The 24,154-nt window shown below is 38.2% G+C and overlaps 1 protein-coding gene across 1 annotated transcript in view; it reads right to left on the bottom strand.

Annotated features, from left to right (window-relative positions):
* THSD7B (thrombospondin type 1 domain containing 7B) overlaps positions 1-24,154 on the bottom strand; it is a 550,701-nt gene that overhangs the window by 134,499 nt on the left and 392,048 nt on the right. The window contains exons 14-15 of the mRNA XM_060687945.2: positions 14,583-14,846; positions 2,382-2,560 (exon numbers count right to left, since the gene is read on the bottom strand). Of these exons, the coding sequence (XP_060543928.2) occupies positions 2,382-2,560; positions 14,583-14,846 (443 nt within the window). The remainder of the gene's footprint in view (positions 1-2,381; positions 2,561-14,582; positions 14,847-24,154) is intronic.

Below are 24,154 nucleotides of genomic sequence, written 5' to 3'. Positions count from 1 at the left end.
ATAAAAAGTGAGCCAGTTTGCTGTAGTGGTAAAGGTGTTTGGCCTAGAACCAGGAGGCTGTAAATTTTAGTCCTGCCTTAAGCATGAAAACTAGCTGAGTGACCTTCACTAGTCACTCTCTTTCTCAATCCAACCCACCTCACAGGGTTGTTGTTGTGAGGAAAGAGGAGTAGGAAGGAGTATTGGTATGTTTGCTGCTTTGAGTTTTATTTTATTTTTTTTTAAAAAAAGGCAGGATAAAATTCTAAAAAAAAAAAAGATTGTGAATAATGTTAAGGTTAAGTTGAATCTACATTTTCAAAGCAGATTTTGAAAAATAATAATAAAGGCAAGTTTCTTCAACCTAATGCTTTCAAATTATGCTCAGCTACAACTTCCAGAATTCACAGTTAGCATGGCTGATGGCTATGGAATCACATTTAGAAGTCCATCGGTTAGGGTTGGCTATCTTGGATGGTACTTGTGCTGGCTATGCAACCAGCAATCTAGAGTTGCTATTATCATGTAATCTAGGGTGGCTGACATTTGGGTTTCAGATTTAGAGATTTGATTTTACCAACACAGCTAATGTTGAAGAGCGCTGAAGGTGAAATGTCCACCTCTGATTTAGACCAACAAAAAATAACTCGTTTTGCCTGGTCATTTGTCACAAAAATAAGTCTGTCTAATGATCTCACACACAAGTGTAGTCTAAATTAACCCTCCCTGGACATAAGATGACTCTAATATTTTTATGCTTTCCATTCATGAATAGAACATTTACTTTGGAAGAGGACCAATATGTATATGTATGTGTGTGTATATATATATATATTTATTTATTTATTTTAATTCATAGGTATAAATGTGCGATATTTTTGCAATCAGGGTTTTTTTCCTATGTTGAAAGATGTTAAAATGGCCATGGTGGGATGAAATCTCTATTCATCGCTTTCAGGCCTGTCAGACATTTTATGTTGTTTCTTCTGAGACTTATGGGAGACTGGATCTCCCGTAAGTCTCAGAAGAAACAACATAAAATGTCTGACAGGCCTGAAAGCGATGAATAGAGATTTCATCCCACCATGGCCATTTTAACATCTTTCAACATAGGAAAAAAACCCTGATTGCAAAAATATCGCATATATATATATATATATATATATATATAAAATTTTTTGATCAACCTTTTTTTTTTTTTGCAATCAACAAACTCTTTGCCCAAGTACATAAATACAGAGTTACCCACATAGGCTAAGCATCACAGCTACTATTCAACACAACAGGATGAGGGAGGGATGAAGAGAAACATGTGTGAGTAGTACATGAACTAAGCCTAGGAATTAAAGCCGTCACTTGAAATATTTCTTGCTCTGTGTTAACATATGATTGTGCCAAAAATGATCAGGTCAAAATTGCAATCAGAGGAAGGGAAAAACAGCTTATACTATTTTCTTCTTTCTGGACAGGAATCTTTCCTTTTTGAACTCAAGGTTCAGGTTGAATGAACCTTGCAAACAGGTATGAATACAACTTCTTTTCAAATCGCAGGCATATAACTCTAGCAAACAATAAGGCTACCTCAGCCACCTTTGAAAAGAAATTCTTTGTGTGGGCTCCTACACGGATCTCTTTGGAAGATTCTGCATAGCTCTATTTAGGATACTCTAAACTTAAAAAGTTCTTCGAAACACAACTATATTTGTACTAAAAACATAAAAAGAGTGGAATGAATCAAGACTGACCTTTTTAAAAGAAAATAATCATAAAAAAGAAGACTACCGCTGATTTGGTTTCAATAGTCTTTAAAAAGCATTAAGCATTTTAAATTGTATGAATGGAAATAATCTCCTATCTGTATTAACTGCAAAGTTCCTTTATTACATTAAATTACAACATTAATTGAAAAATATTTTACTCCTAATTTTCCATTTGAATTTTCCCATTTATATTGGCATCCTTTTATAATAGAATACACACTTGAAAATTAGCATGTAATTGTCAGACAGAAACTTATTAGAATGAATGAAATTGAATTAGTGGGGGAAATATCTTCAAAGAATAATTTAAGAAAAAAAACTAGGCTTCACAGATGTTTTTAAATATTATTCGCAGTGTCTGATCTCACTGACCAGGCTTAGGTGTTTTAGAGTTGGAGACAAGATATGCTATTATTAATGAATAATCTTTTGTGGAGTGATAATAGTTTTGTGAATAAGAAAACCTTTCAAAAGTTTAGCTATTCTAGCATGCATCTGCAATAAAAGAGACAGTTAAAGGAAACTATACAACCAGATGAGGGACTTTTCTTATGAGAGGGATTCTACTGTATCAATCACAGAATGATTTGGTTATAGATGGTCAATTCCAAATTGGTATATTGGCTTTATGATACACCTCACCTGATTCTTTGGATCCAGTTTTGGACAAGGACGCCCTCCATTGTATGGTTTCTCCTTAAGCCATCTGGACCGAATTTTCACTCCTGTCCCACACGATGAACTACAAGGAGACCAGCCAGACCAGTCACTTAATTTGCAGTCAAATGGACAAGGTACAGTGCAAGACTGTTCAATATAACCTAAAATGAAGAAGAAAAAAAAATAGGAAAGAAGGAACCGTTAGAAATTGGGGCGGGGGGGGCGGGACAGTGAAATTATTGCATTGTTGAAGCTGCATCCAGCGTCTATATCCCTGGAGAAAGAAGGCCAGCTGAATTTCTTAATGCATGGATTGAACATGGCACTAAAAACTTGGAGACATCTAAAATAGAGTATTTGGAAAGATATATAATAATACTTCTATTTTTCAACCCCACGTGATTTTATTCTAAGAATAGCTACATACCTTACTGACTTTAACTGGTTCAACATGTTGCATAAATAGTGCCATAAATAATTACATGAGGGTTAAAGCAAAGACACAATCCTCTTTGCTTGACAAAAGAAAGTAACTCAGCCGCTATTAATACTGCAGTAGTTACTATAAATATATGCCAAATTCATGCATTACAACCTCTTAAATATGTGCTAACTGTCACTCTAATAGAAATATATTCATCTTATCACCTAACACTTTCATGAATGCCTGCTGTTAATATCACGATCAATATTTAACACAGTGCATTTTCCTTCCAAGCTCACTATCTACAATGCTGGAAACTTAGTTAGATGGCATGCCCAATAGGTTTGTGTTGATACAAAGCACCTGAGAAAAGTCAGACTTGATTAGCAAGTGGATAAGAGGTCACTAAGAAATAAAAGGGCTGCACTCAAGCTTAGGAAGTCAAGAAAGCATCCCCCCCCCCAAAAAGCAGGGATAAACTGCTTCTATATGGTTGTCAAGAAAACAACTTGAATATGCTTATGAAATCAGCAGGACTCAAGTTCAATGCAAAGAGACTTACTAAGACATCCTTGCAAATGCTCTTACTAAGAATATTCATATGTCTGAAGAGATCAATTTTAATCCACAAATCACTTAAGCAATGTCTGTCTGTCTATCTATCATTTCTAAACCCCTTTTTTATGACCCTGTAATTGCTTAGTTTGGGGTAGAGTTGGGGTAACCAGATGAAGCTGGGCATTTTACTGAGTGACGTGGTGGCCTAGTGGTGAAGATGCTTGCCTCCATTCAGAAGGTTGAGAGTTCAATCCTAGGCAGATATTTCTCTTCTAGGGTACAAAGAAAAAAAACATCTGTGAACTGTCCGTCCGTCTGTCTGTCTGTCTGTCTGTCTGTCTGTCTATCTATCTATCTATCTATCTATCTATCTATCTATCTATCTATCTACTTTAGATCAGGTATGTCCAATTTTTTGGCTTGCCTGGGCACAATGAGTGAAGAGGAATTGTCTTGGGCCACATATAAAAAGTATAATATATTTAAGAATAATTGATGCCAAGATTAAGGAAGGCATGTTTGTTGGTCCAAAATCAGTTCATCAATGACAAGTGGTTCAAATATTTGTTAGTGGGGCCACAGAAAATCATTTGGAAAGCATTCAAGGATGTTGTTGAGAATTTTTTTGGGTAATTACAGAGCACCAAACTACATACAAGTTCATGAATACATTTTCTGCATTCACACTTGGACTTTCTTCCTGAAAATCTAGCTGCAGTGAGTGACAAACATGGTGAAAGTTTTTACCATGACATTGCCATACCAGTATCAGGGCAACTGGAATCATCAATGCTGGTTGACTATTGTTGTACATAGCAGTGAAATGCATTGGAACTGAGTACAAATGAAAACCAGCAGCAAAACACTTTTGGCCCTATGGAACTCATTCAGTGATAAGCAGTTAATTTCATATTTCTTAACATATCTATATGATACAGTCATTCTGAAATTATATTTGTGTTCTGTTTAAAAGAATCTATCAGTATCACCAAGTGTTTTTCAGGAAGCAAAACTTTTGAAAATGTGTTGTCGAGTATTCTCCCTGAACATCACAAAAATGTTAAGCATGGGGCAGAAGCAAGAAAACAGTGCCCTTTCCTGGTATAGGAGTCACTGAAAGTACACAGAGACACTATTTGACTTGCTTTTAAACATCTTCTCGTCTATCTCAATCCGTTCCAGTCGGGCTTCAGGCCTAGGCACAGCACGGAAACGGCATTGGTCGCATTGGTTGATGATCTCTGGAGGGCTCGGGACAGGGGCTGTTCCTCTGTCCTGGTCCTGTTAGATCTCTCAGTGGCTTTTGATACCATTGACCATGGTATCATGCTGCGCCGGTTGGAGGGGTTAGGGGTGGGGGGCACCGTGTTGCGGTGGTTCTCCTCCTTTCTCTCTGACCGGTCGCAGTTTGTGTTGTCGGAGGGCCAGAGGTCGACCCCGAGGCGCTTTGTATGTGGGGTGCCGCAGGGGTCGGTCCTCTCGCCCCTTCTGTTCAACATTTATGTGAAGCCGCTGGGTGAGATCATCCATGGTTTCGGGGTGAACGCTGATGACACTCAGCTGTACATCTCCATCCCGGACCACCCTAATGATGCCCTTGACGTGATGTCCCGGTGTCTGGAGGCCATACGGATCTGGATGGGGAGAAACAGGCTCAAGCTCAACCTATCCAAGACCGAGTGGTGTAGCTTCCGGCATCCCGATATAGTTAGTTGGTGTCATCTCTGACTATTGGGGGCGAGTCGTTGGCCCCCACAGAGAGGACTCGCAACTTGGGTGTCCTCCTGGATGCATGGCTGTCTTTAGAAGAGCATGTGACGGCCCTGGCCAGGGGGACTTTTTATCAGGTTCACCTGATTCGCCAGTTGCGTCCCTTTCTGGATCAGGACTCCTTACGTACGGTCACTCATGCCCTTGTCACTTCCTGCCTGGACTACTGCAATGCTCTATACATGGGGCTCCCCTTGAAGAGCACCCGGAGGATCCAACTGGTTCAGAATGCGGCCGCGCGGGTGATTATGGGAGCGTCATGGTGCTCCCATGTAACACCTCTCCTGCGTGAGCTGCACTGGCTCCCGGTGGTCTTCCAGGTGCGATTCAAGGTATTGGTGACCACCTTTAGAGCACTCCATGGCTTAGGGCCTGGATATTTATGGGACCGCCTTCTGCCACCGAGAGCCTCCCACCGGCCAGTACGCTCCCACAGAGAGGGGCTTCTCTGGGTGCCGTCGGCCAAACAATGCTGACTGGAGGCCCCCAGGGGGAGAGCTTTCTCTGTGGGAGCACTGCCCTCTGGAACAAGCTCCCCCCGGAGATACAGACGATTCTGGACTTACGTACTTTCCGTTGGGCCCTCAAAACCTTTTCATTTCATCAAGTTGGGCTGGCCTAATCTCTCCAATTGTGTATTTTAATTTGGATTTTTAATGGAGGATTTTAACTGTCGGGCCAAAATGTTTAATTTATTTTTAAATTGTTTTTAAATTTTGTATTTGATGTTTTTTACTTCTGGCTGTTCACCACCCTGAGTCCTTTGGGAGAAGGGCGGTATATAAATTTAAATATTAAATTAAATTAAATTATCTTCTTCAAATCATCCTGTGATTTTTTTTGACTTTTTTTGAATGTTGTTATATCTGTTGTGGCCTGCCGGTGGCCAGTGGAACTGGCAGCAAGTTGGACAATGAGGAGGTTGGGGAGAAACATGGGCTAGTTCTGGGGGCTGGGGAAAGCTCAGACGAGGGCTCTGCCTCGGAGGCAGAGAGGGAGCTAGACAGCAGTGAGGCAGAGGAACAGCTGGAGCCTGTTCCCAGTGTGCGCATGCGCAGAGCTGCCAGAAGACAAGAACTAAGAAAGCAGGGTCGACTTGGGAGTAAAGCCACACCTTGGAAGTGATTGGCCCCTCCCATAGGAAACAAAAGAAGAGCGAACGGGGAGGGGGCTTTTGCAGGAAACAATTCGGTCGTTTAGTCGTTTCAAGAGTGAGAAGATCTGTCCATGAATCCCAGAGACTCTGTGCCAAGTTTTGCCTTGCACTGCGTTTGGAAACTATTGACATGGCAGCCTTCCAAGCGAGATAAGGTCTGTGTTGATAAATATTCCTCTGAAAGACTCTTTGCCAGGCATTACTGACTGTGAATGAAAGGAATTCACAATGGTATAAATAAAAGGGGTTTTGCCTGGACCAAGACTCTGCTTCATGCTTTTTAGGGAAGCTTAGGTCAGAAAAATATCTGCACTTTATTGTCTGAGCTTGATATTCCAACTATTTACTCTCTGTCAAAAACTTTAGTATCCTCAGATCCCTCAGTATTGAGAAAACAAAAGGAAAATTGCATAGTTTTATCCCCAAAGAATGAAATTACACATGCTGCTTTGCTATAGGAGGCAAAGACTGAGCTAAAGCTATAAACCAAATTGGCAGAACAGGCTGATGGCTTTTGCACTGAATTTGTTTATGACAAGGATAGATCCTTAAAAGGCTTTCTGTTACGGTGCTTTATTAGAATACCGGTAACTAGTTAAAACTGTCTGGATCCTTAAGCCACAATAAAATTAATTTTATAGAGAAGGGCAAAAGCAATAAATACTGAAATTGGTTGGTATAATTTATCTTTTCTTGCTGCATTTTGCTGCCCTTTTGCACTGGAGTCATATAGCAAATTGATAGTTACAATCATTTTTCTGTAATAGCTCTATATTGCAAATCTTCCCTAAGCTGTATAACTGCCTAATTTAAAACGTACACTAATTTGGTTGACTATTTTGCATACCGATGTTTTCTCTTAGCAACTTCTTTATATACATGCATATCGGTCTATCTTTCTTTCTCTCTGTTATTCATCAGCATTTTCCTTCTTCCCATGTCAGTATATATTGATCCAAACCTGTCCTTTACACTTGCATATCAAAAAGAAACTATAATTAAAGCACTAAAAAGAAACTCTTTAAAATAATTCCTATCATTAGGCAGAGTGAAGCAAAATCTCCACAGGTATTTGTTTATCCCATTAGGCAACAAAGTATAATGGGTGACCCAGTTATACGTGGGAAATTTGCCAGATGATTTTGAAGACCTATTACAAAGGAATTCTTCAACTCAGGAGAAACAAAAACAAACTTCAGTTTTCAACTACCTCATGACAGCCCACTTAATTAATTTTCAGCAAAGAGCAAGTATCTTAAAGGGAAAAGTTGAAATAAAATGATTATCAACAGAATAACGGGAGTAAATAGCTATTAATTCTCACACAGTATTTGTTATCGTGGGGTTTGTAGATAAATTATATATCCAATAAATATACAAGCAATATCATGGGAGGAGATACAAATATATAGCCACTGGATAAAAATAAAAAGATATTAGTCAAAATTCACTGCAGAATTCTTTACATGATCCATAGCAATGATAAAGCACCATATTTTCCTTGTTTCAGATCAAATTATGTTAAGATGTTTCCTTTTTCAGTTGGTTTCTCCAAAGTTTAAGAAACTAAACAACACAGAATATTTTTAAGAAGGCAGGATTCTTCCTCCTTTTCTCCTCCCTGTAACTCATAAAACATGAGTATTTCATAAAGGTAATTCATGCCCACATATTCCAAATGTAGTTCAAACTGCCGGTCTTGATTGCTAAAGCCCTATGTCTTGGGACTGAGGTATTTGCTGGATGGTCCTGTTCAAATCATTCTTATCTACCAGAGTCTTAGATGCCTGACTAGGTGGCTCAGTGGCTAAGACACTGAGTATGTCAATCAGAAATGTCAGCAGTTCGGCAGTTCAAATCCCTAGTACAGGTCTCCTGTGTGAGCAGGTGAGATGACTTCCAAGGTCCCTTCTGTTACTATGTTGTGTAGAGCTAGTTTCCAGCTTCTGGGAAGCAGGGCCGGATTTAGATGAAAAGAGGCCCTAGGCTATTCCACTTATGAGGCCCTTTCACCTATAGTGAAAGTGTAATTTTAATTTTGCTAACAATTTGAATGTAGGCCCCTCTTGATCTTGAGGCCCTAGGCTGAAGCCTAGTTAGCCTATAGGAAAATCCGGCCCTGCTGGGAAGTAATGGGGGCAGAGGCCCACAGGCTCTGATTTTCTACTGGTGCACTTGCATTTTAGAGTAACCTCCTCCTAGAAATCTGATCTACTCTGACAGCTGAAAATACAAAGTATCTGTAAACTCTAGGGATAAAAATCAAGGAGCACAGTGAAAAAGGGTCTAAAATTAAATATAAAGAAGACATATAAACTAATGACAAAGTTAGAGCAACCCGCATTAGAACTGACAATAAAGATATCAAAGTGGTGAATGGCTTCTGTGTTTTTGGATCAACTAACAACAATAAAGGAAAATATATTGAAATGCTGTGAGGTGAGGTGTCTGTGAGGTGTCTATACCTACATACAGTGGATAAAAATTACTCAAGCAATGGTATTCCCTGTGACATTCTATGGAAGTAAAAGTTGGACTTTGAAGAAGCAGGATAGAAGGAGTATTGACACTTTTGAATTCTGGTGTTGATGAAGACTCCTGAGAATACTATGGATAGTCAAGAAAACAAATAACTGGATCATTGATCAAATCAGCCCAGAGTTCTCCCTTAAGGCACAAAAATGGCCAGGTGCAAATTATTCCACTTCAGACGCATTATGTGAAGACCTAGCTCTCTGGAGAAAGCTCTAATGCTTGTAAAGATGGGAAGGAAGAGAAGAACAGATTGACTAGCAGCAAGGTGCATGGGCTCAGTTAAGCGGCAATGGATGCATCATTACAAAATCCGAGGGAGCAGATTAAGGACAGATCATTATGGCAAAAATCTATGTACTGTATGTGGTTGCTAAGAATCAATATTGACATGATGACACATAATCAATCAATTAGAAATCTGATCAGCCCCCTTGCTGTTGGCTTTCCACCGCCTATTAAAAACAGCAATTTTTGAGAGATAAATTGATATAATCAGTTTATATATTTATGTCTATAGAGGGTGGGGCACTTATTTTACTTGATCATTCATATACCCTGGACATTTTACTATAGATCGATGGATGTCCTATAAATTTTCAAGCATTTGTCTGATCACATGGGTATAGCAATCGAACCGACTCCTGGATTACGATGGCTTTATTCTGTATGAAGCAGACAAAATGTCTGCAGTGAATCCTCATTTCTGTAACTATTAAAAATTCAAAATACCTGCTACCATAATTAAATTCTCTGCAATCTGGAATGGAAATAGACACTTCTTACACACTGCAGCACAGGGATAGGGTTTTTTTCCTACCTTCAAACATGAAGCAAGCTTCTTCCAAGTCAAAAGACAATTAGAAAGAAAATCAAAGGTATCGAAGAAGCATGTCTTAATATATTCACTTATAAATTAGGTCTAAAGGCACATGTGCAGTTTTCAACTTAATCCCCATCTCCTTGCAGTAAATGGGACTAATGAGATTCTGTGAGAATTAAGCTACTTTGTTGGGAGCTGCTGTCACCGGTTTGAGATTGACAGTAGACACAACATACCTAAGAATTAATTGCTCCCACACAGGGGTTCACTCAGTTTCAGCAACATCTAGTCAAGCAATGTATAAAGATTTATTTTTATTTATTTATTAAATTTGTATGCTGTCCATTTCCCCTACAAGATGACTCGGGGCAGCGTCCAAGTGATAAAGATGGTAAGCATCTTTGTCTCTCCCCCCTCCCAACCGTGTTTAATGTACGACTGATTTCAAAATTTATTTCACAGAAAGACATTCTGCAAAATTCTCATGGGCGCAGAATGAGGTTCTTCCAGTTATGAAATGACAAGGTGCCCGTAGTAGTTCTGTGAGTAACTTGCTTTCATTGTTCAAATGTCTCTCTAGTGGTCTGCAGCCTCTTTCGTTTCCTTTATGACAATTCAGTCCCGAAGCAAGATAGCATGAGAAAATTCCTTCATGGTTTTTCTCAGTCTGGCATGTACAACAGAGACCTAAGGAGATTTAGTGTGGTAGGAAATATTTAACAAAAACAAAACAAAAAAACAAAAAAAACACCATCATACAAGCAACTTTATCTTCTGTTATCTCCAAAATAATATTAACTGCAGAGACCTCACCAAGGGAAATTCAAAAAGAATTTTCAAGAATCCAGAGTATATGGTAGAAATGCAGAAAGCCCTTTTCACAGGGGGAAAAAATGATTGAGAAAGTGGCAGGTAAACACTGACACAGCATTAACTAAAAAGAGAGGAGTGAAACTACAGAAACTTCACTTTCATGGGATTTGTGGGTAGAATAATAAGTAGAGCTAGAAGGCAGATTGGTTACTGAGTTTTTATTAGCTTTTTAAACTATTAGTGGTTACAGTTTATGATTCAAAATTTTTTCGCTTGCCTGCCTTATGACTGGACAGTTTCCCACATCAGTAATCTTGCTGGGCTGCGAAGCCCAAGGCAGAAAGCACTCAAAGATTTTTAAGGAAACATATATTTATACTAAATATTGAGAGGCTGATGAATTGCACGAGCGCATAAATGGATATATATATATATATATATATATATATTCATAAGCAAAAAATAAACCATGGCCGCAGGCCAGAGTAAATAAGATAAAGGCTCCTGAGGAGTCTGAATAATAAAGGGAATTTTCTTTGGTCAAAGGGTAGATTTCCAGAAATGTAATCAAGAAGTATGCAATCTTCACTTAATAAAAGCAATGGTGTATTTCTTTGCTTATGTGGTAAATTTGTTATAGCTGCATAGAGTCATGCCAGCATGTTAAAAAGTTTGTGTAAAGGGAGGCTAGGGTTTTGGAAATAAAATATGATAGGCAAGCAGCTTTTGAAGCAGATGCACATGTAAACTAATTGGCTTTAATCTCATTTGCTTCCACGACTAGCATATTTCATCATTGTAATTAAGAAATCTGAGGCAGCTGTATACTTGGAAAACAGCACCACAAGCTGCCTTGTACAACGCAGGGCCTTTTGACAGAATTTCATACATCACTCCAGGGGTCAATGGCAACGGTGGCAACAATTTCCATAGAAGCAAACCAGGATCCTTTTGTTTCGAAGTGTTTTCGTGAGACATATCTGGATTGAATATAAAATAAGCAAAAGGACTGGTCTCCAGATAGTATTGAACTACAACTTTCAGAGCCCTTCTTGGCATTTACAAGGCCTTTGAGCATTCGGATTCTGCCTTCCTCAAAGGCAGAAGCTCCCTCTGCTGCGATATATTTCAACAGAGGGTCTTATTTATTGTTGCAATGAAAATTAGTGCTCAATTACAAGCGAATAACTAAATCCTCTAGATGTAAATTTTAACAGCAACAAGTCTCCTGTTTCTGCCTGTTCTTCTCAAAGGATGTGAATTATCATTTTGTTCTCTTCTCCTTTGCTTATTGTCATGTTACCATTCTGTGTTTATATACAACTGTTTTGAACTAGTGTGAGAAAAGCTGGAATCTGAAGAGGTGTAAATTAGGAGCACCAAAGGAAGGATAAGAGAGCCAGGGTAGCATTTGGATTAAGAAATTGGAGAGGGACTGGGGTGATTTGGATTCAAGTTCACCTTCAGCCAGTGCCAGTCAGTTTCTTTCAGTTCCAATTATTTTATGGGCATGCTGCCGTGAAGAAAAAATTGCAGGAGGAAGTATGGTATATTAACACGATTGTTAATAGTGTAGCAATTTTGTACACAGAAGTTGTGGAAATCTTGTGAGATTTAAGATTTTTTTTCTTATTCTTTTACCGGAGAATTGCACTCTGCATTTTCTACATATGTATCATCAACCTGGCATCTTCAAAGGTAAAGTGGTCTACTGTGCAATTGAGCAGCAAGTGTCAAGATTACTGTCTTAATGGCCAAGTATCCTGACTTCTGATTGGCCTTTTAGGTGAGCTGCTTCCTGATTGATCTAGGTTGTTGCATCAACCCAGATCAGCTCTCACCAACCTGCACCAATCAGAAACCAACTAGGCTAAAGGCCATAGTGAAATGACAGGAAATCTGTTCTCTAGAACACAGTAACTAAAACCCGAAGCGCAACGGTGCCCAACAGTCCAGAGAAGATTATATTTCTAATAAAACACATGCAAATTAAGATGAAATCTAAAGTAAGGGCTTCTTGTTATTACTTGTTGACAGATATTCCTTCATGTTCTTCAATGGATTCTGATAATACAAGTAGTCCTTAACTTACAACTGTTTAGTGACCGTTCAAAGTTACAACGTCATTGAAAAATGTGATTTATGACTTTTTCACCCTTACAACCTTTGCAGCAAAATTCAGATGCTTGGCAACTGGTTCCTATTTATGACCATTGCTGTGTTCCAGGGTCATGTGATCACCTTTTGCAATCTTCTGTCAAGCAAAGTAAATGAGGAACCCAGATACACTTAACAACTGTGGGAGGAAAAGTCATAAAATGGGGGCAAAACTCACTAAACAAATGTCTCACTTAACAACAGAAATTGCAGGCTCAATAGGGATCGTAAGTCAAGGACTACCTGTACTTCGATTTGTAACATGCAAATATCTGTTACATGAGATACCTGTTTCATTGTAGATATTGTTGGGGTTATTATTTTAGTATCTCGCAATAACAGCTAATACTTCCAACGAATGCCGAAGCGTAAGGTAAAGCAAATGAATATGCTCGTTTGGACAAACTGCACAGCCACAAATAAATCTCTCAATTTTGGCATGCTGATATATTTAATAATACAACATTTTTAGCATTTTTTGCCCACATGCTATGAAAATATGGAGAAGCCCTACCCAGCAAATGATTTGTTTGTATTGCTTTTTCTCATATAAATTCTAAAAAGGCAAAATCTGGAAAGGTGTGCAGTGATTCATAAAGAACTATCTTGCGTGAATTTACTGTCACTGCTAGAATGGAATTGTTGTAGTCCAATGAACACCTCCATTACGGAGAAGCTTCATCCTGTCTCCTTCTGTTTGTTTTTTCCCCCCTCGGATTCTCATTACAGTCAAACCGATGGGTACAACTCTAACACTGTTAACAGACTATTCCTCCCATTGGGGATCCTGCATGCTGATGAAAAGAAGCAACGCACGACAAAAAAACCAAATAAGAAAAGGCTGAGTGAAGACAAGACTAAAGGGTCAGAAACAATGCTAATTATTAACAACAAATGTAACAACAACAGAAACAGAATGTGACAACTTGCAAAAAAAAAAAGGGGGGGGGAACAATATGATGAGATGTTGAGAAATGTTTTCCAGCTTTGGAGGAGGAGAGGGGGACATCTGTTAATGTAACTCCAGTTGATGACATTTATGCAATTGACAATTGCTGATTTCCACACTTCTCAAAATTTTAAATTGCTTTCTTTCTGGAGCCAACCTATCCAACCTAATGAAATTATATTTCTAAGTCAGGCATGGCAAGAAGCCATACTGTTATTCTTTAAGTGAGAGGTTTTGTTTTAAGATTTACTAAAGCATCAAAATAATTAGAGACTAATTAGCCGGATTTCACATCTACTGTATAGCAAGAGAAGTGAGATATAGTTTAGTTTATATTTAGCTTATATTATATATCTATACCGTGGTCCCCTCTTGAAGCTAAAAACAATGAAGTAGAAACATTTTTGATTCATGTCTGCCCATCTAAAATCTAGCTTCTGTTCAGCTGCGGCACTATAGATATTCATTAACTGATGTTATGAATGAATTGGTCTTCCACATTATGTTGTTAAAAGGCCAGCAACATAGTAAATTTGATCCAACAATTCATGTTCTGTTTTCTTGTCCCATGTGATGGAATGGATTATAACACCAATGTTTGCTACAGCCAATATCATATTATCTGGCTGCCAAAGGGGGCATTACAAATGACTCCCTTTCAAGGTGTGATGCAGGGGTGAAATCCAGCAGGTTCTGACAGGTTCTGGAGAACTGGTAGCAGAAATTTTGAATAGTTCGGAGAACCGGTAGCGGAAATTTTGAGTAGTTTGGAAGACCGGCAAATGCCACCTCTGGCTGGCCCCAGAGTGGGGTGGGAATGGAGATTTTGCAATATTCTTCCCCCAGGAGTGGGATGGGAATGGATATTTTGCAGTATCCTTCCCCTACCACGCCCACCAAGCCACATCACTCCCACCAAGCCACGCCCACAGAACCGGTAGTAAAAAAAAATGGATTTCATCACTGGTGTCATGTTTTACATACATTCAACGCTCTTTTACCTGAGTGGTTGCACCGAGAGGGATCCACAACTCTGCCGGACTTATCATAACAGGCAAGTGCTCGGAAGCGCACACCTTCTCCACATTCTTTGGCATGTCTCTGAAATCTCATCTCCAACTGCAGCTCTGTTCTTCCTACCGCAATTATGCATTCCGACCAATTTCCATAAGGCTGGGAGGTAAATATTGCACAAGGGCAGAATTCCGTTTCAAGCTGAGGATAGACTTCAGTATTCTGGCACTTCTCTCGCTTTTTGCTTCTTCCTGTTCCAACCAGGAAAATATGCTTGTTAGCGTAACATCTGCTGCTTTTGATAACAATATGTCATATTATTTATACTTGAAGGGTTTTAATACAGTTAGAACCAAACCATCTGAAATGTAAATACGGCAGCAGAGTTTGTTCAAAGGCATCTGTTAGTTCCTGCCAGAGCTCTGGAGAGCTAAGACGATGGAGATATCTCCAGGGCAACCAGGAAACCTAAAGAAACTTGGAAAGAATCTTTTGGATGAAGCATAAAACAATAACAAGTAGAGCAACTATCTGATTGCTTTTGTTACAAAAGAAAAAGAAAAGAAAAGTCTGTTCTTCCCCTCTGTAATTATCTGAAGAAAATAATTTTATTGTGCCAAATATGCCGCCTACGGATTCTTGGGGATCTTACAAATATAGAAGAGTAAGCTGCATCTCTTTCTTTGAATCTTTTGTATAAATTTTGTATAAATTAACTGAATACAATTTTCACATACAAGTCATCCTTTGAAATTCTGGCATTTAAGTAATTAAGTAAAAACTTCAATTTTTCAAGACTTTTTCTAACACAGATGGTCAGGCAAATGTCCTGAAGATACTATAGTGTATACTTAACTTATTATTCTTCATTATTTATTGCATTAGCTCAGATATTGTGATGTATCTATAGAAATCTGGGCCAACCTGGATTTCAGCAGTTTGGGGACACACAATGAATTTAAGATCTACGCCAGAAACCATAGTATTCCATTTACTAGAACAGAGGTTCTGAAACGTCCATTTGTGATGCCAAAATATTTTATTAAAAATGATTTAAAAATACAAATTAAATATAAATTAGAATACAAATTAGAGCTCATGAGATAACCCAGTCTCTCATGAAGTTTGTGTTCTCATATGAAATCTCATGAGACTTTAGTGATTTTAAATATTAAAATTCCATCCGTAAGATCAAATGAATTTGTGTAATAGGGTCTACTACCTGAAACAGTTGCTAAGCTCTGATTAAAGTATCAGAATGATAGCAATGTTCCAATATTTAAGAGGCTGCAAAGATGAGAGGGTCAACCTACTCTCCAAGGCACTTGAAGGCAGAATAAGAAGCAATGGATAGAAACTGATCAAAGAGAGATCCAACCTAGAAATAAGGAGAAATTTTGTAATATTTAGAACAATTAATCAGTGGAATGACTTGCCTCCAGAAATTGTGGGTGTTACAATGCTGGAGGTTTTTAAGAAGAGCCTGGACAACCATTTGTCTGAAATGGTATAGGGTGTCTTGCTTGAGCTAGAATACTTCCAAGGTCACTTCTAACTCTATTATTCTATTATTCTGAAAGAATAGACTTATTTGTATGGTATCCTATAAATGTTGCCAACAGACATAGACAACATGTTCTAGTATCTGGGGATCATATTTTTCCCTATTATTTTTGGCAGCCAGGGGTTACATATGGCACATTGATAATGTAATGATATTATTCAGGGGAGTGGAGTGAATATTTCCATTTTTGACTTGTTTGGGACAAGGTCTATTTGCCTCCTGGTTTATGTATATTGTTATAGGAGGAAATTGTACCATTCATATGCTCTGGTACCAAATATTGATAGTGTGGTTGTGGGAGCCATAGAAAGAACAATTTTTTGCTTGACAACAATTAGTTCTACCCATTGACCATAATAATTGAAAAGACTCAACTGAACAGCTAGTTTTAAAACAAGCTGTGGTAATGTATGAAACTCTGGCAAGTTGTCACAAGAGTAATCTATTTGTGGTCACAGTTTTTTCTCTGAGAGAATCCCAAGGTCTAGAAGTGGCTGTTGTATCAGATTGTTCTGTATGCCAGGGAACTAAACATGGGAACTGTATGTCTGTTATAAAAAGTAATAATTGTTATTGGTTTTGGTTTAGGTGTAAGTTTTGAAAATTCCTGGATGTCACATTGCTTTACCTTAATAAGTATTTTTAGGTAATGTGTGGAATTTGAAAATCAAATGAAATAGGAGACAGAATTACATCTTCCTCATGTAGGTGACCCATCAGCCCTAGGAGTTTGTTTTATTTTTCGTATTTTTTAATTATCCCCCATCCTCTTGTCTTCTTCAGATGAGAAAGTGATAGCCTAGCAACTTCCAGTTTCTCCAGCAAACAGCCTATAGAGAAGTTTGATTGAACCAGTGTGGTTCCATCTTGTGGGTAAATATGAAAACTTTCAAAAATTGTAGGAAAATCAAGTTTTTGCTAAAGATCACAGAGTTCCTGACTCACAATCACATACTTTTCTAGGATGGAAGGCTTGCTGGGCCAGGTTGTTGAAAAGGTTCACTTCTTCTAAAGTGTTATATTCTGTTGGGCAGCATTTTTTTAAAGTCTGAAATGGTATTTATGTTTAGTATTCCTCATGTAATACGTTATAAAATTAAAGAATAGCTTGCATTATATGCAATTTTTTGAGAACAAGTATCCCTACCCATACAAGGAATAAATCTATTTGCTCAGTACAGGACAAGCAAGCCAAACAAACAAAATGTAGGAGAATGAAAACTGAAATATTTTTGTGTGTGTGTGTGAACTTTTTAAAGCAACTTTTTGGAGAAACGTTTGGAAAAGGAAAGGACAATGAAAACTATTTAAAAAACCTAGATTTGATAAGTGTTTCATAGGAATTATTCTACAGGTTAGATAAGCTAACAGTTAAAAGAATAGGTCAAACAAGTATGAATTTGTGAAAAGGTTACTTAAGAAAAAAGAGAATCGGCTCAAAAAAAGAGCAGCAAAGTCTCTCTGTCTCTTTGTCATCAAGTGGATCCCCCTTAAATGAGTGCTAGCAGACAGCAAAGCAGCATTCCTGAAAGCAGGCTCAGATTCCATCACTTCTGTGAATCACCTCTGAATCTCTATGAAGCAATTCAAAGACTCTCAGTACTGTAAAAGGGGATGCCTTGAACCGCCCTAGATATTTGAACGTTCAATTTGCAGGGGTATTTCAGTTGAGCTTCCTTCGAACTGAATCACTTTTTGAAACATCAGAGAACATGCCTGTAAGGAACCCTATGAAGAGCTCACCTGAACATAAACAGCTTCCCTCGGTACCCATGGCTGTCTTTTACAAGACTTGCCAACATTTTCTCACTCAATTTGTTTGTTTGCTGAGGCTCACTCAATTCCACAAAACAGTAATTTTTCCTACAGAACTCTCCCACTTTGAGATTCCCACAGCATTGTCTACTTTCCATTTTTGTTAATTAACGTGTTAATATTTTAGAGCAGGGGTAGGTTGCTGGGGGTTTGCAGGGGTTCGGGAGAACCTCTAGCTAAGATTCTGTGCAATTTGGAGAACCCCCAAACCCCACTCCTGGCTGGCCCCGCCCCGCCCCACCCACCCCGCCCCATCCCACCCCATCCCTCCCAGGAGTCCCAATGTGGCCCATTTTGGATGCAGGTAAGTGTAGGGCACGCATGTAGGCTCAGGAAGGGCAAAAGATGGGCCTACAGGAAGATCGGGAAGGCTGGAAATGGGCCTGTTTCCAGCCTCCAAAGGGCCTCTGGAGGCTCTCCCGGAGGCTTGAGGAAAGCCTCCAGAGCCCGGGGAGTGCAAAAACGCCCCCCCCCACATGGTACACGAGGCCAACTAGGCCACGTCCACCATGGCCACACCCATCCAGCAACTGGGCAGAGAACCCCCTGCTAAAAATTTTCTAAAATGCTTTTTTTCAACAATCTGCAGCCTTAAACACTGTTTTGTTCCATTAGTTTGAATACAAATCATTTTCAGCATTTAAAAAAAATGTTCAGTTGGGGGAAAATATTGGAAATTAAACAAAATAAATACTCCTTTCTCTCATTCTCTTTAGTTTCATAATACAGATTGCAAAGTCATGTAACCTCAAATTAGATTGAGCAGGCATATACTTGAGGGAGGCTTCTCTGATGAGTGATACTAAATGTGTAAATTACACACAGATTTAAACATAAGATAACATATGCTATTAAACATGAAGTAAGAAGCAAGTTAATTTTGTGCATGTTTAATATTAACATGCAGAAAAGAAGAAGAAGATATTCCCATAATGCCTCCAAATTGGGCAATTTTCTTGATGAATTAGTACAATTATTACAGAACAATGTTACTTTCAGCTTTCTTGCTATCTTAAAAAAAATCCACCAAAGCTATTTTTATATTTGAAACAATACCTTTTCATATGTTAAATAATATTTTTTTGAATAGGAATAGCAAAAAAGGGCTAGGGAATTCTAGCTTGGTCTATCTGCTGGCAGGATGGACAATTTTTATAGAACTGATTTTTTTACCCTTTGGAAACCGCTAGCTTCAAAGAGCCTGGGGAACTTCAAATTTTAGGGCTTTATGGATATAGAGGGAAGAGCGTATATCTATCTATTTGCCTAACATTGCACAAATCTTGAAACTATGAGTAGATTATGAGAAAAAAATGTTATGTCTTATTGGCAAAGAAAGACCTAGCACATATATTATGAAACAGCCCTGGCTGTTGCTGATGCTTGCACCATTTGAACAAAATGTGAATAAATACAAAACCTTAATAAATTAAAACACAGAAATTTGCCTACAACTCTACGTGGCTTGCTTGCAGTAAAATATGATGGGAAATGCAAATAGCAGATCACATTTAAGTTGCTTTCTTATTTTGTTTAGCAAAAAAAATAATCAGCAGCATATCTACAGCAAATAAAAACTTTCCCCCATATCTTTCCAATGGTTTTCCCAAAATATTTTCCTAGTTATATACCAGTAATAAACTTTTAGAGAACCTAATAGCCTTTAACACAAAGACTCTAGTCTAGTGAACTGTTTTTTAAAACTAATTGGTGTGATGGAATATAGTGCAGAGGTAGATCACCAGGAGGGAGGGGCTGCATTCTAGAGGAGTAAGGGGCAATTCAATACACAAATTATGAGTGAGAGAAATAGTGTGAAGACAGCACCTCCCTAATAGTTCACAGAGTATATGGTAGGTGCAAATAGAAGAGTCCTCAGCTTGACAAGAATTGACATGCATCATTCTTGGTTTTAGTTGGCCTAAAACAGTAATGGCTAACCTTTTGGCTGTCACATGCCAAAAGTGGGGGTCGTGTACGTGCATGCTCACACCCATAATTCAATGCCTTCCGTGCCCCACCCCAACGTGCTCCCCCAACTTTTAGCATGCAACAGCAAAAAGGTTACTGGTGTGCTCGGTAGGCTCATTTTTCGCCCTTCCCAGGCTCCAGAAGCTTTCTTGGAGCCTGGGGAGGGCAAAAACAGCCTCCCCCCCCCAGAGGCCAGAAATAGCCTGTTTCCTGACTTCCAGTGGGCCCAGAAGGCCCGAAAATCAGCTGGCATGCACATGTGTGCTGGAGCTGAACTAGTGCAACATTCATGTGCGCACAGATATGGTTCCACATGCCACCTGTGGTACATGTCCCATAGGTTCACCATCACGGGCCTAAAAGGTTCATCACAACATGCTGCTCAAAATTATTTTGCATTCTTAGTGTTCCCATCATTTTGCCTCATTTCTTATTAAGCAGCTTACAAGATGACTATCCTTAGAAGATCCTAAGACCATCAATTTGTAATTTTGCTTTACATATTTTAAAAGATTAGGAGAGAGTCAAATGCATTTACCTGTAATATATAATTTGATCCAGCTAGTGTATTTTCCTATGTTTTAAGCGTAACAGTGATTCTACTTCTACATGGTATGCTAGACAAAATTAAGTAAACACAAATGCAAACAAAATAATATGAAAAACATGTTGCTATCACCCTTTGTGCCCATAATTTTATGGAGAATATATTTTACTTTTTTGATATTGCATTTGCTTACATAAGACATCAAAGCTTAAACAGAAAATAAATATAACAGCTTTGTAAATATTTCTGGCATAAAAAGTTTCCAGGTTTAAAAAATTAGACCAACAGCTATCACTTTTTAAGATAATGATATGTATAAAGGCCAACACCAGCTGAAGAAGTGGCAGCTGTGACTTCACATTGTGGTTAACAGCCAATAATAATAAAGATACTCCTAATATGGCCACTACCTTGATGTGGTTATGAGGCTTGCGTGCTTTGCAGAATAGAAAAGAGAAATGGGAAGGCAAATTATTACATAGCGGATAATTTTTTTTAAAAAGGCAAAGCTGAAAAAGGCTAGGGCCGGGAAAATTAAAGAAAGAGACAGAGGGGTTAATTCTGACTGCACAAACCAAGCCTTAAGAACAAATGCATACAAAGCCAGAATTGAGGAGACGGCAATAGCTATCTCCGTAAAGAACTGAAGAAACAGTGAATCACCTAGTTAGCTGCAAGAAGATCACCCAGACTGACTACAAACAACAGCATGACAAAATATTAACAATGATACATTGGACGATCTCCTAGAAATACCATTTATCTCCAAGTAAGAACTGGTGGGACCACAAAATGGACAAAGTAATAGAAAAGGAGCAAACTAAAATGCTCTGGGACTTTAGAATTTAAACACATAGGCACCTGCCACATAATACCCCAGACTTAACAACTGTCAATAAGGAAAACAAAAAATCTGGATAGCAGACGTGGCAGCACCTGGAGACAGCAGAAGAAAAAAAAAAAACTGGAGGAAATCACAAAATGCAAAGACCTGCAAAAATAAGTAGAATGATGGTTGCAAAAGAAATCAAAGGTAATACCAATAGTGATAGGTGCCTTGGGTACAATCCCAAAATATCTGGAGCACCGGTTGAACACCATGGGCACTGACCAAACCACCATCAGTCAATTATAAAAGGCATCTTTCCTTGGAACACTTTATATCCTCCAAAGATACCTTTAATACCATCAAACAACAACACCTGTTATCTTCAATAGGTGGATAAACATGCCGAATCTAGTCTAAACATCTGACTGACCGTGTGATGAACCAGATCAATAATGATTTAAAGTCCAGACTGTGCAAAGAACCAGAAGAAACAATAGATCGTGTACCCAGCTTATGCAAGAAATTTGCACAGTCTGATTATAAACAGTGACAGAATACAGTTGCCAAAATGATTCACTGAGCATCTTTAAAATTATCATGTACTGCTAATGAAAAATTGGTGGGAACATATAGTTGAAAAACTAGTTGAAAATTAGCAGATTAAAATACAGTCATCTCATGAAAATCAGCATCAAGCATCAACATTTACCTGTCTCAAGTCCAAGGGAATGACTAAATAGGTGGATAAAAATGCCAAATCCAGTTTATCTGGACGACATTGCAACCAACCATAATATGCTATTATTTATTTAATAATATGCTATTATTTAATATCTTGCTGTATCATTGGAGGTAAAGTATTAGATTTTTAATAACATCCTTGCAAGTTCTGTGTAATGTTTTATTCAAAAGCATGTGTCATTAAGTAAGAATTACTCTTGCACTAAATGTACTATTGCTATTATTCATGTTGATTCTCTTTTGTAAAAAAAAATGTTGTTATATTTGTAATCCTTGTTCTGAAAGTCCAGTAGGAATTTTCAAGTGTTTTTTTTAAATAAATTGTAATTTGTTCCTGTGAGAACAGTGTTATAATGAAAGTTGTGTTACATATTTGAAAGAAGAAGATATAAAATTAGGTAGATAAGGTAAATACTATAGATAATATTAAACCAATTTTTAAAAACAGTGGCAGAGGATTTTTTTTTTTCAGTTCCCATGTGTGTTTGTGTTCCAGACTATGCAAGAGGCAGCAAATTAAATTAGGATTTGGGGCACTTAGATTAAACTCCTATTCTAGTTGAACTACTATGTGGAGTTGGCAGATTCCCAACTGTTAGTTTTTGTTACAGAATGTTAGAAAGAAACATACATAAAACTGAAGAAACTTTTGCTACTGAAGCCAAGACTAGAATCAATGTTAATCCATGCCATTGGGAAGGAGTTCATTATTAAATAGTCACTCAAATAGCTGTAGCGTAAGTAAGAAATGTGTCTGGTTTGCCTAATTATGAGAATGTATATTCAAAAGAGAAGAGGCTGGAGAAAAAGCAAGTGAATTGAAAGTGAGCTAGAGGTCTTAGGTGATTTCCTCAAGTAATTCTAAATCTTGAAGGACCTAGTTGAGGTGAAAGGAACGGGAGGAAGGCCTTTTAACCGACTCGCTTCAGGAAAACTCACTTCTCCCTCACTTTAGTTTTTTTATTCTGCTCATCAATTCCTCATCCTCAAGAGAGAAACTAGAATAACAAAATCCTGCAGATTTTGATGTCACAGTTTTGGAACTAGTTAGCACTGCCCTCTTCCAAGATATTTTCTAATGCCCACACTAGCCTGCAATCCCTTTATTACATTGGAACATTAATAGAATAGATAGAATTCTTTATTGGCCAAGTGTGATTGGACACACAAGGAATTTGTCTTTGGTGCATATGCTTTCAGTGTACATAAAAAGAAAAAAAAATACATTAATCAAGAATCATAAGCTACAACACTTAGTGATAATCATAGGTTACTAAATATGCAATCAAATCATACTAGGAAACAAACAGCACAATATAAACCGTAAAAATACAAGCAACTTGGTTATAGTCCTAAGTGGGAGGAGATAGGTAATAGAAAAGATGAGAAGAATAACAGTAATACAGTCTTAATAAATAGTTTGACAGTGTTGTGGGAATTAGTATTTAGCAGAGTGATGGCATTTGGGAAAAAACTGTCCTTGTGTCTAGTTGTTCTGGTATGCAGTGCTCTATAGCGTCATTTTGAGGGTAGAAGTTGAAACAATTTATGTCCAGGATCTGAGGGATCTGTAGATATTTTCACAGCCCTCTTTTTGACTTGTGCAGTATACAGGTCCTCAACCCTGGAAGGCAGGTTGGTAGCAATTGTTTTTTCTGCAGTTCTAATTATCCATTGAAATCTGTGTTTGTCTTGTTGGTTGCACAACCAAACCAGACAGTTATAGAGGTGCAGATGACAGACTCAATAATTCCTCTGTAGAACTGAATCAGCAGCTCCTTGGGCAGTTTGAACTTTCTGAGTTGGCGCAGAAAGAACATTCTTTGTTATGCTTTTTTGATGACATTTTTGATGTTAGGTGTCCATTTTAAGTCTTGAGATATGATAGAACCTAGAAACCTGAAGGTCTCTACTGTTGATATTGTGTTGTCTTGTAATGTAAGAGGCGGTAGTATAGGAGGGTTTCTCCTAAAATCTACCACTATTTCTACAGTTTTGAATGTGTTTTAGTTCAAGAATGTTCTGGTTGCACCACAAGGCTAATTGTTCAACCTCCTATCTGTATGCAGATTCATCGTTGTCTCGAATGAGA

The sequence above is a fragment of the Pantherophis guttatus genome, chromosome 1 (genome assembly GCF_059756535.1).
Source record: "Pantherophis guttatus breed Tessera chromosome 1, ASM5975653v1, whole genome shotgun sequence".
Classification (NCBI taxonomy): domain Eukaryota; kingdom Metazoa; phylum Chordata; class Lepidosauria; order Squamata; family Colubridae; genus Pantherophis; species Pantherophis guttatus.
This window is presented reverse-complemented; position numbering and strand designations above follow the sequence as displayed.